At 36.6% G+C, this 12,295-nt stretch overlaps 1 protein-coding gene across 5 annotated transcripts in view; it reads right to left on the bottom strand.

Moving 5' to 3' along the window:
• nexmifb (neurite extension and migration factor b) overlaps nt 1-12,295 on the bottom strand; it is a 169,997-nt gene that overhangs the window by 40,061 nt on the left and 117,641 nt on the right. For all 5 annotated transcript variants that reach the window (XM_069193435.1, XM_015351071.2, XM_069193434.1 and 2 more), the window contains one exon: nt 7,811-7,935. In XM_069193435.1, coding sequence (XP_069049536.1) covers nt 7,811-7,886 — 76 coding nt within the window. In that variant the 5' untranslated portion in view covers nt 7,887-7,935. The remainder of the gene's footprint in view (nt 1-7,810; nt 7,936-12,295) is intronic.

The raw sequence follows: 12,295 nt of genomic DNA, 5'->3' as shown, positions 1-12,295 counted from the left end.
TTTTTTTTCTCTATAGTTTAGGTTGAGCATTACGTTTTTCGAGCTTAGATAATGTGAATGTATAGTCATGATTCAGTAAATGACAGTTTTTCTATTTAAAAGAGCCGCTATAAATATGGTTCAGCGGTACCTTTCAATATCATGTTTATTCAATAGCAGCCATTTTAACCATGTACAAGCATTTCTTCTTCTCCCTTGAAGACCTTCCTAATTTACACAGCTACAGTCTGACTCCAGTACAATTAAGTTATAATGATAAACGGGCACAACGATGGGCCTTTTAACTTATCCAAGGCACCTAAGGCCAAGAAAAACCTTACTCATAAGTCATTAATGCTATTATATACATTATATTTTTACTTTCATTAACAATATGTTCCCAGTTCTAACATCTTTGTAATTTTTATTCTTTCTTTAATTCTATTATACACACTTTCAAGGAATTTCCTGACTGTTAAAGCTGTCTTCTAAAACTAATAAGCAGTCAGTGATCACGCTGGCATTATCAGACAGATTTTTAATATCGGATGAACCACTTTTTAACAGTTCTGTCAGCAGTATGCAGCAATCACAATGAAACAAATATGTCATGTTGATAAACTACATACACTGTCCTAAGGAAACAAAACCACCAGCATTAAATCCAAATCCATCAATCCATTTTCTAACCAATTCATCCAATAAAAGGTCGCAGGGGAGCAGGAGCCTATCCTAGCATGAGCACAAGGCAGGACACATCCTGGATGGGATGGCAGACACATGAGGGCCAATTCTACCAGAACCAATGAGTTCAAGTGATTGGAAATTTAATTAGAATTAAACTACATTTCATCAGAGGTACATGGCAGTTTCAGTTTGCATAGGTTATGAAAATAGATGCTTAAATAATAATCTGATATACAATATATTAATGTTTAAACAATGAAAAGTCACTTAAGTTAATGTAGTAGGCATGTATACATTTTTCCATTGCCACCCAGTGTTCCAGTCTATCACAGGGCATAATGCAGGACTATGCCCTGGACAGGCACCAGTCTATCACAGGGCATTTTTCCTATTTTTTCAACTGCAGTTTCAATTGCAGCTGGTCTAACATAACATTACAACTACTATTTTATATGTCGGGGGTTAGAAAGAATTGGCATTGATGAGTGCATTTCAAACCTCAATCACAGAAAAATGTACACAGCAACTTGGAAAACCTCCAATTTCCATCACAAAGAGAAGAAATTTCCAGGTATGCATAGCGCCTTATTGCTGTCATTGTCTGCAATTCACAAACTGAATCAACAAAATGATGTGAAATGTCCCTATTACATTGTAAACAAGTAGGCTTGTGAATACATTTCTTTTAATCCAATAGAAATATTGCTCCAGACTTTGAGACAGTTTTGCCAGCTAATACTAATTACTTGTTACCTCTGCATGCAGATCACGTTGGAACATTTCTGCGGCGATGTGTGCTGCACAACCTGTACTTATTCGCTCTCATTACATTAGGCATTACATCGACTAGTGAGCAGGAAGGATAGGTTTAAGTTACAATTCTCTCGAACTCTGGCTCTCACCCATGGCGAGACCGGCAGTAAGCGACAACATGGCGACCTTACAGTACTTTCACAACGTTTACAGCTTTGTGATTAGATCTATATTTGTCCAAATGTCCCATACTGTCAAATTTGTTTTGTTATCGAGATGTACAGTAATAACCAGTCTGGAAACTGGGACTGCAGTTCCCCTTTAAGCACTACCACCAGCAGACAATATACTGTATTGCGGCATTTGTATTTTTATATTCTTAAACAATGCATTTCCATTTTGTCTCAACAGGAAGAATCTCCTGATAATTTTCCACCATTGTTGTGTGCTCATGGATGTGTGTCCCAGGTGACAGAGCTGATAAATACTGTACCTGCCTGTAATCATATGTTGTATTGTTCCTTAAAAATGCTCCTGTCTTCTACTGCTACCAGATAAAGTGATTGTGCAAACTCTTCTCTTCTCTAAAACCAAACATTTACTTAAACTAGTTTTAAATCTATACTCACGTTTTGATAAAATAAAAAATCATGCATGGATGGGATCATGGACAGAAAAGGGGCCCCTGCCAAGTTTTACAGTTATGAGGTCTTTGAGAAAAACATTGTGTGACTTGAGAGATAAGATATAATCCCAGCCTACTTCCTTAGATTAATTTGTGCAATTAATATTTGCACAAATGTATGTTAGGCAGTAGGCTGGCACTATTACTAATGGGCTAAAATCGAATAATCTTCCATTCTAAAGCTTACCTATCTCAATACACATTTTTTCCAATGTCTCTCTGCTATGGGAGAAACGTGGACTACCCTGTGACTCTTAAAATAGTAGCTATTTTAATGTGATGTGCAATCTCTTTTACACACAAATATCAGACAAGTTACTTCAAGATTTTGATCTCTCTATGTGAGCTTGTTAGAATCTTGTGACACATCTTAACTGTTTAGTATGCTAAAAAAGTCCATGATTCTTTTTGTCTGTTTGCACCCTTTGCTCTCTTTCTTCCTTATGCACAGTCACTCCCCAGACTTAATTTCCCATTCCATTCCATGATTTCCAGCCACCAACAATGGAAAGTATGAGCCTTCATTTAAACATTTGATGTGTGGCTTCAGGAAAAGTACTTGATATAGCAGGTACTGACCATCACTCCATCACTACTAATAGCAGTTTGGACATCACATCTTTGGATACTAATGCACAGCATAATAACCCAGTCAAAGTACCTATCTCCAACACTGGGAACCACAGCAGCCAAAGGCATTCCACTTCAAAAAACAGTGAACAAGAGGTGATTTCAGGGAGATGTGATCAAGGTTTCAAAATCCTGAGAGGTCCTGACAAAGTAAATGCAAAGTATAACCTAAAATGTCATTAATAAAACAAAGACCCAAGAAAAGAAATGTTTTGTTTTGGAATTTCATTGTGTTTAAGACTTAACTTAAATTCAAAGCACATTTACTGTACACAGGAGGTAGCTGGTGCTGAGAACCAATGTGCCAGCCATACTGCATCTCTGAAGCTAAATCCTTCAAACAGTGACAGGGTGGAAGTATCCGTTAATCTAAATAATAAAGTGTGATATCCACCAATATAACCTGATGTGGATTGAACTATGTATTCGCATTGAAACAGGGCAATGAAAATGTCCAACTATATGCAAATTCACAGGTTATACTTATTAACAAGCTATAGCAATTCATGGGCTAAGGAAATTAACAGCATTTTAATCTCCTAAATAATAACGTTTGCTCCATATCAGTCTAAAAAGTTAATAAACTGCAGCTTTAATCATGAATTACCCTATTTAAAAGCACAATGATATTCTAATTTTAAGGTTCTCAGAATACACTTTCACATTATTGATGGCCGATACTAAAAATATGTACACAAGAAATGAAGGAAAACACAGAGATTCTTATCTTGCAACTGGCAAATGTTTAAGGGTTTCCTTCTCTGTTGAAACTGCATAGAGCAATTTAAACTGTGGGTGGACTTTGAAATTCTTATATGCCTATGTTCTGAAAGGCTTATGAGACAACGGTCCTACAGGAACATTGTGTCCAGTTTGGGCCACCGCCTTACAAAAAAATACTGGTGCTCTAGAAACATACAGGGGCCCCCAAGTTCATTTACACACTGGGGTGCTACACCGACACCCCACACCTGGGGTGGTCTATGTGGAGTTTGTATGTTCTCACTGTGCTTGTATGGGTTTCCTCTGGGTGCTCAGGTTTCCTCCTACAGTCCAGATAGGTTCCCCTGTGACTATTGGATTAGATCCAGTTAGAAAATGGATGTTTTAAGATATACAGTAGAAGCCAATTGGTAGATAAGGTTCATTGAACAATGAGCTACTACAAACTAAATAAGGAAGATGGACCAAATAGTCTTTTTACAGTATGTACAGTATAACATACAGTAGAATCATATATTCTGCAGCTTTAGTAACCAAATGAAAATCAGTCAATTCAAACTGATTTATATTTTATTGGCTAAGAAAACATTCAACAATGAACAGAAACATCCCAATAAAACAATTTGAGCAAGCGTTCCATTGTACAACTAAATGTATTTGCCTTGCAGTTTTTTGAAGCTTTCATTTGCCTATAATACTATGAAGTCTTGAACATAAATCTTTAAATATTTTTTTAAACATATTAAGCAGCCATATCACCCTGCAACTCACAACTGGCAACCCCCTGAAGCTAAGTAGGTGTGAGCCTGGTCAGTACCTGGATGGGAGACATCCTGGGAAAAACTAAGGTTGCTGCTGGAAGAGGTGTTTGTAGGGCCAGCAGGGGGCGCTCACCCTGCGGTCCATGTGGGCCCTAATACCCCAGTATAGTGACGGAGACACTAAAATGTAAACGGGTGCCGTCCTTCGGATGAGACGTAAAACCGAAGTCCTGACTCTCTGTGGTCATAAAAAATCCCAGGGCATTTCTCTAAAAAAGTAGGGGTGTAACCCTGGTGTCCTGGCCACATTTCCCATTGGCATTTACTTACCATGGCCTCCTAATAATCCCCATCTATGAATTGGCTTCATTACTCTGCTCTCCTCCACACTGATGGCTGATGTGTGGTGAGCAATCTGGCGCATTATGGCTGCCGTCGCATCATCTAGGTGTGTGCTGCACATTGGTGGTGATGGAGGGGAGTCCCCATTACCAGTAAAGCGCTTTGAGTGGAGTGTCCAGAAATTTTATTATTATTATTATTAACTGCATTGCAATGACTGTAATGAAACTACTGACAATAACATGGCAGGAAAAAAAAAACCCTACAGATTGTTTTACCAGAAAAACAGAAAGAGATCAGTGTTGAATGTAGAATAGGATAAATTATTTCTCATCTACACTAGATGTTGGTAGTGAAATGAATGTGACTGACAGCATGATTCATTTGAAACTAGTCTAAAATCAATTCTTGTCTAACCTGAATTCTGTGCATTTTTTTGGCTCACAAAACACTGTGTCTTTTGGTGCTCAAAATAACCTAAAATGTTTAACAGGCTTTCATTTCTGAGTCGGTTTGTTGCAATTAGTTTATGCAGTACATGTGTTGAATCTTAAATCTTATATCTCCAACCCTGATCCTGGGGAGCTGTCTGATTTTTAATCCAATCGAACTTTTACTTCTTCAGTTGGTCCTGTTAATAGCTCAGTCAAGATTTGCACTATTTAAAAAAATAGAATTGGCAACTATATATTGGGTGGCATACAGTATACAGTAAATATATCCAACCAGTTTTGAGTAACTGCTTATTTTTAAGTATTTTAATGTATTTCAATATTGATTTCTATAACACTCTGGAAAAGGACAGGATACATGAGCAAATGCTTCTGACCTATATGTGTAGTTGCTCATCATGCCGCAAGCCAGAAATCACCTGTCAGGAGAGTCAGGGCAGAATGGAGAAGATTTTGTTTCTCTCACTGATGTCATTCTAAGCCGTCAGGTTCAAAAGCTTTGGTTCATCACTCCCTGTTCTGCCCCAGCAGCACTGAGCCAAATCTGTTCCACCACTTGGGGAATACCAGTCATAGTCCACAAGTGACTTCATTCCCCAGGCCTAGGACTGAACTTGCCATGCAGGCCCACAGAATTCACCTTGCTGACTGGATCAGTTAAAGGTGAACTGCAGTCCCAATTTCTCAGATCAATCTTGGTAACAAAATACATTAATTGATGCTTTGAAACAAAATTACAAATTTCAAATTAAGCACAACATTGTGAACTCTGTGAAAGTACTGTAAGTAGCCATGTTGTCACAAACTCGCATTGCCCTGTTTCCACGAATTGCAACAGGATTTGGCCCTTCCTCCTCACTAGTCTCCATAAAGACTAATGTAATGTGATGTAAGAGCATTTAAATACAGGTCATGCAGCACATTTCACAATGTGATCCGCATGCAGAGTTAACAAGTAGTATTTGTTGGCAAAAACATCTTGAAATCAAAAGCAATATTTATATTGGATTAAATTAGATGAATTCACAAGTCTGCTTGTTTACAATGTTATAGGGCCACATAAGTCACCGGAAGTCTTGTTTCCTTATTCTGAAATGCAGAACATGGTGCTGTGCATACCTGGAAATTTCGGCTATTTTGCGATGTAAATTGAAGGTTATACAAGTTACTGTGTACATCTTACTTTTATTGTAGGTTGAAACGCACTCAGCAATGCTGATTCTTTCTAACCCCGAAATATAAAAATAGCATCGCAGTTACCCTTTGGGAGAACCCAGTTCCTGAAGATCCCTATAAATCCTGAAAGACTGAGGCCTGCCAGAACCAGAGTTGAAGATGTCTGATTCAAATGCTAGATCAGGGGTTCCCAATCTTGGGCCTGGAGGACTAAACACCTGCTGGTATTTACTCCATCCCAGCTCTTATTTTAACAACTGAACATTTCACTGACTTAATATTAGGATTGATTTGAGCTGTTTTACTCACTGTTTTCAGCTCTTAACATGTGCTACATATTGATTATTAACTATTGTGTAACATCCAGCCATTTTCTAGCCACTAGCCACTCACCTGGAACAAAAAACCAGAAGGCTTTGTAGAACTTAGAGAGTAGATTTGGAGACCACTGCAAAATATAGCAACAGCCATCCCCTTGAAGATCAAATCACAAGCACACATTCTTTTTCAAAACTGCAGCTTTCAGTGTACTCACTGTACAGTCATCTTCCCATTAACTGAAACATTAGCAGATCCTGATTATCATACACAAAAAAAAACTCAAAGGCAAGGAAAGGAAACCTAATTTAATTCACAACATTATCCAGAATTCACATTGTTCTGCTCCATTATGTTTAAATCTAGAAAAATCAGGATTTAATTTTATGTGCCAGACAAACTACATTTTAATGATTTATGATACAGATGGCAAACTTTAAGTAAAGCAATATAAATCTCCATATAAATGCCACATTTTGAAAATCCTCCACTAGGATTTCTTCTAATTGAGGAATTGGCATCTATGAACATGAAGGTAACAATCTGTTCTTAAAAGCTGCAACAAAGAGGTAAGGTCAAATGGTTACACTATCGGCAAATCTTAAAAATAAACTGTGTCTGTTACAGATTTATGAACATGCAAATGTATCTTGAGGAAGTGTATAATCAAGTGTGTTGTTTCTCAAAAAATAACAGAGTTATTTGCTTCTCTAGTGGTCTAGTTTATACAGTGGACATTTGGCATGGTAATCATTCACTAATAATGCAAATCAGAGCTGAACTGATATACGGTAAGTCTTCTTTCAGGCATCTCTGACTTATGCTCACTCCAAAAACTAGGGGCCAATTTTCTGTTCATTGTCAGGATCTATGGGCAGTGAAAAAAAACTACTGCATTGCAAAAACAAAACAATCCCTGAAATTTGCTTTGATTTTTTTTTTTGCTACATAAGGAGAAAAAATGTTGACTGGAAAAGAAGTTAAATTGGAAAGATGCAACCTCATTTGTTTGGGTTTTCTCCACATTGGGATAAACTGGATTTTGTAAACATGCTGCAGGATTGTGCTTTGTCCCTGACCACAACTGCATAAATCATTGAATATTAAAAACATAAATCAGTTTTGCATTGAAGCCATGAGATCACTGTACCAATAACATGCCAGAAAGCAACCCCACAATGATTTCTTATGGGAAGCTTTAACATAACAGAACTAGCAGTGGCAGTAAATAATCACAATGTTTAGCTTTATATCATGGATGTACTGTATTCACTATGTTATATTTACTGCTTATTGCTTCTTACCATTCTCATTCACCCCATTAGTCTGTGTCGGGTGTTCGACCTGCGCAACAAGGTTGTTATCTTGTAGAACATCCATCAATTTTGCCTGGTTCTGTTCCTTCCATGCATCATTACCTTTGTCCAATCTGCAAACACATAAAGAGGCAGGGAAAGTTAATTTAAGTCATGCATTTAATGATTCAAGCATTGTGCACCTAAGAGAGCAGCCTACAAAAGGGGCTTCAATAGTTCATAGACTTGGAATTTGAAATTCTTAAATGCATCCTCTAAAAATGTCAAATAGGCTGTCAGAAATAATACTACACAGGAAAAAAAACGACATTCCACACCTGATATATTTTAATAGAGAGCTTAAAACGTACATTTGAGACAAATATTTTAGTTGTAATCTTGAACATGGCATTTGCAGACATGATTAAAAATGTATTACAAAAACTATTAGTTTAGTTTATTGTGTGGTTTACCAGCTGTGAAAAGCTAATTTACACCATACCTTTGTTAATAATAATAACAACAACAACAACAACAACAACTGCTTACACTTATATAGCGCTTTTCTGGATACTCCACTCAAAGCGCTTTACAGGTAATGGAGACTGTTACACTAAAACATTTAGAAAATCATTGGCAAACAACTTTGCTTTTCTCTTCTCTACTACGAAGATCAAGTTCTTTTACGCATGAATAATCAGCTGTTGCGCTCATGAAATAGTCTTTATTTTCTTTTTAGAAACTTGATGTAGAACAGGCATGAACTCTATCACCAAAAGTCTATACAGAAGGAGTTAGAATGAATCCATGGCTTGTCCTGAGAATGGAGAAAAGCTTCGGATTTTATCCTCCAAGGTCATTAACATCAGATTGCAGACTTGCTGAAGCATATAGCCAGATAAAATGGGCACATTCTCTATAGAGGGAAGACAGTGGCCATTTCCCCTTAGTCTTAAATGATCAAAGCAGTGTAATCCTGTCAGACCATAACTTTTGAGATTCATGAGTCTGGTTTTCTTTTACTTGTTTGGTCAACTACATACAATGTCTGATAGATGCCGTCTTTCCCTTGCAGGTTGAAGTGTTCTGTGTAAATGGAGATGGACCCACATGATAACAAAATACTCCATTTTAGAATAACTTCAAGAGCCAGCAAACAGAATGCCCATAGTTTCTTTACAATAAATTATAGAAATCTTTCTCACTCCATTTTCCAGATGTCTTCTCTCATGCATTATGTTTCTTAACAAGTGAAATCAACAGCATTTTCACAGCTAATACTTTGTTCATGACTTTTTCAGCCTGGATAAGCAACTACTGTTAAGTTCCCCTATTTATTTTCTTTCTAAGCATCATTTAATTTTTACAGAACACAGCTAACTTCATTCATGTTTAGAAATTGCTTTCACCTCGAACGAGTGAGGAAATTTACAACCATTATAAAATAGAAACAAATGGAATGAGCTGAACCATCTTCTCTACTTAGTTAAACTGAGTCATTTCCTCACTAATTTAAACACACAAAGTATACACATGGCTGTGAAGGATTCGAAAACACAGCTATTTTTTTAAATGTAGGACCACAAAGCAAATATGATTGCAAGCCACACTGATGGCATAAAAATCTTTATTCTGTTCCTCTTTAATCGTAGCACTGTTAAAAATAATTATTTTATTCTGTATTTAAAAAATTGAATACATAAAAAAAGTATTTATACATAAAAACTTTTTCCCTGAATTGTCAGATATTACAAATAGTTTGTCACACATTCATTTTTCTGCAGGTAGCAATTAAATGTCAAGGACTGATTTTGGTTCTGATTTCAGGCACCTAAAACCTTCTCATTCCTGGTCTGGCATCTAGGCATCAGTGGTTTGTACTGTAGACATTTGGTCTGATTTACAACGGCATTTTGAGCTTCTGAAGTCTCAAGACAGATTGGCTACAGCTTAATAGTCACTGTACCACCCACTATTCACTATTCAACAATTTATTTTCAACTCGGTGCTGTACTCAACATTTGTAAGTCACAGCTAAACATTATTTTAAAACTCTGATTTTACAAAGTTTTATGAGGGTGTTTTGTTCATAAAGTGGTGCTGTGATTTGTCTGTCATATACATTTTCTGGAAAAACTATTCTAGATACTTAAAAAAAGGTGTTCGATGAAGTTGCTAGATTAGTACAGTACATGTGTAAAAGTCATGGCTTGCTTTTCATGATGGAAAACGTAAATAGTGCTTGAACATACTACAGTATGCTGGCAGAATTATTTTTCTCTTTCAGTCCTACATTAGAGTTCCCCTTCTGTTATTTATGTAACTTGATGTTAAAAGGTTTGTTTAGAGCACGACACATAACTGTGTTCTGCAGGAATGTGAACATCAGACCTACGTTTCACTGATAAGTAAAAATAAAGAAAACGCACCACAGTTACAATTGCCATGGCAACAAAATTCAAGACTATTCTATTTTGAAGCCTCATTTAGCATTTTATTACTTATATTAACTCTTCAGGGACTTTTGAACTTTATTAGGGGCTATGGGTGTTGACTTTTATCTTAGGTTGATGACTTTAGATGACTAACCAGTTGCTGTAGAAAAATTAAAGTGGTGAGGTGTTCACTGGGGATTAGAGATGTCCTTGTGAAGGTGTTCAATGGGATAAGAGATGTCCTTGTGACAACTTTTCTTTATAGACACATCAGTCTTCTTCATAATAATGTACAGACAAAATTGTTAGTTTTGGAAGAATAAGCTTTAACAAAATCTATACAAATGGCTGCATGGAAATGGTTAAATACAGCAGCTAACAACTATTTTCAAACTTTCCTTTTGAGACCAATGTGTTTTTCAGTCATCAATGCAGTGTTGTTTTTTAATGCCAGTTTGTTATTTTTTTTTTTAATATATTTTTTATATTTTTATATGGTAGATTTCTTTGGTAATTTCTTCATCATGAAATACATTTTTGAATCGCACTTTTTCAATCACGTGGAAGAACCTCAATCAAACTCTTGAGTCTTAAATGGAGAATGAGAAATTATTATATTACATAGCCTTAACACGCAATGACAAAATCAACTCAAAGTATTACCAGTACTTCAAGTTTGAAGATGAAGATTTGAAATGTTGTCTCAGGTAAATTTCCAAATAACCAATACACATAGCACAAGAGACACACAAAACCACAAGCCTAGTTCCTTGTTTTGAAGACCTTAAACAATCCTGAGAGTCCTGAGGATTGATGTCACAATAAATTTACACAATTAAACCTGATACACTCTTCCACTGAACGTTATGTAATACATTAATAGACGGAGAACCATCTGGGTCACAGATCCAAGTCACAGGACCAATATATTTGACCAATGTAACATATGAGGTTCAAAGTACTGTCTTAGGCAATTCACCAAATAATTACGTTGCTACACTTTTATCACACTCTTTAGCAGCATGGAGATGAAAAGATCTGGAGAATACTGTCATGATTACAGTCTACACTACACGGCCCATTACAAAAACACAGGTGGAAATTAACAGCTAAATAAAATTGAATTATCAGCTTCACTTGCCTAGCACCGCCTGGTGTCAGGGGCTGGAAAATACCCGAGGACCAGTATATCAGGTCTCAACCAGAAACGAATGTCACAAGTGATTTCATAATAGTGCAGGGTGTTTCCCGTCTAATGCCGATTGCTGTTGCGAGCTGGGATAGGCTCCAGCTCACTCACAACCCCAAATTCGATGAAGAGGATAGAAAATGGATGGATGGACGGATTTCCATCCAACATTCCAAAACATACAGATCACCTCCTATCATAAAGAAATGGGGAACTCATGACATTATTTATATAGTTCTATTTCACTACAGTATGTGTAGGAAACTGTAGCAGTGCACATCATGATCGATGCAACATGACTGTGCTCCAGGTCAGAGGTACTGTACACTATAAGCTTTTCTTACAGTACATCTTAGAGAGGTGGGAAAAACCAAGAAAACTGAGAGAACAAACTCCACACAGAAGGCAATCCAGGGCAGAATAAAACCCAGGATCCCAGAGCTGTGTGACAGCAGCACTAATACTGTATATAGATAACTAAGCAATGTATCCCAAAATGAGAAAATATTGACACTCCTTCATGTGCCAAACACTCTTTCCAATGATAAAAATAGAGCACCAATTTTGTCCAATATTGTATCTTATTCTGTTTAATAATAATAATAATAATAATAATAATAATAATAATAATAATAATAACTACTGTTTAATAATGTCAAGTTAAAAGATGGTCAAGTGTCAGTCTGCCCTTTCAGTGTGAAATGAATGCTGCCTAGAGCTTCTTAAGAGATTATGGCGACTAATTTGCCATGAATGCAGCATCTTGTTCATTAGCAATCACCTTCATTCCAGAGAGCAAAACTATATTAAAGAGAATCGTACAATAGTCACGCTATGTCTCTTAGTAGTTGCAGTTAAGAGCACATCACT

This window comes from Lepisosteus oculatus, chromosome 8, assembly GCF_040954835.1.
Source record: "Lepisosteus oculatus isolate fLepOcu1 chromosome 8, fLepOcu1.hap2, whole genome shotgun sequence".
NCBI lineage: Eukaryota > Metazoa > Chordata > Actinopteri > Semionotiformes > Lepisosteidae > Lepisosteus > Lepisosteus oculatus.
The sequence above is the reverse complement of the archived record's forward strand: the minus strand, read 5'-3'. Positions and strand labels throughout refer to the sequence as shown.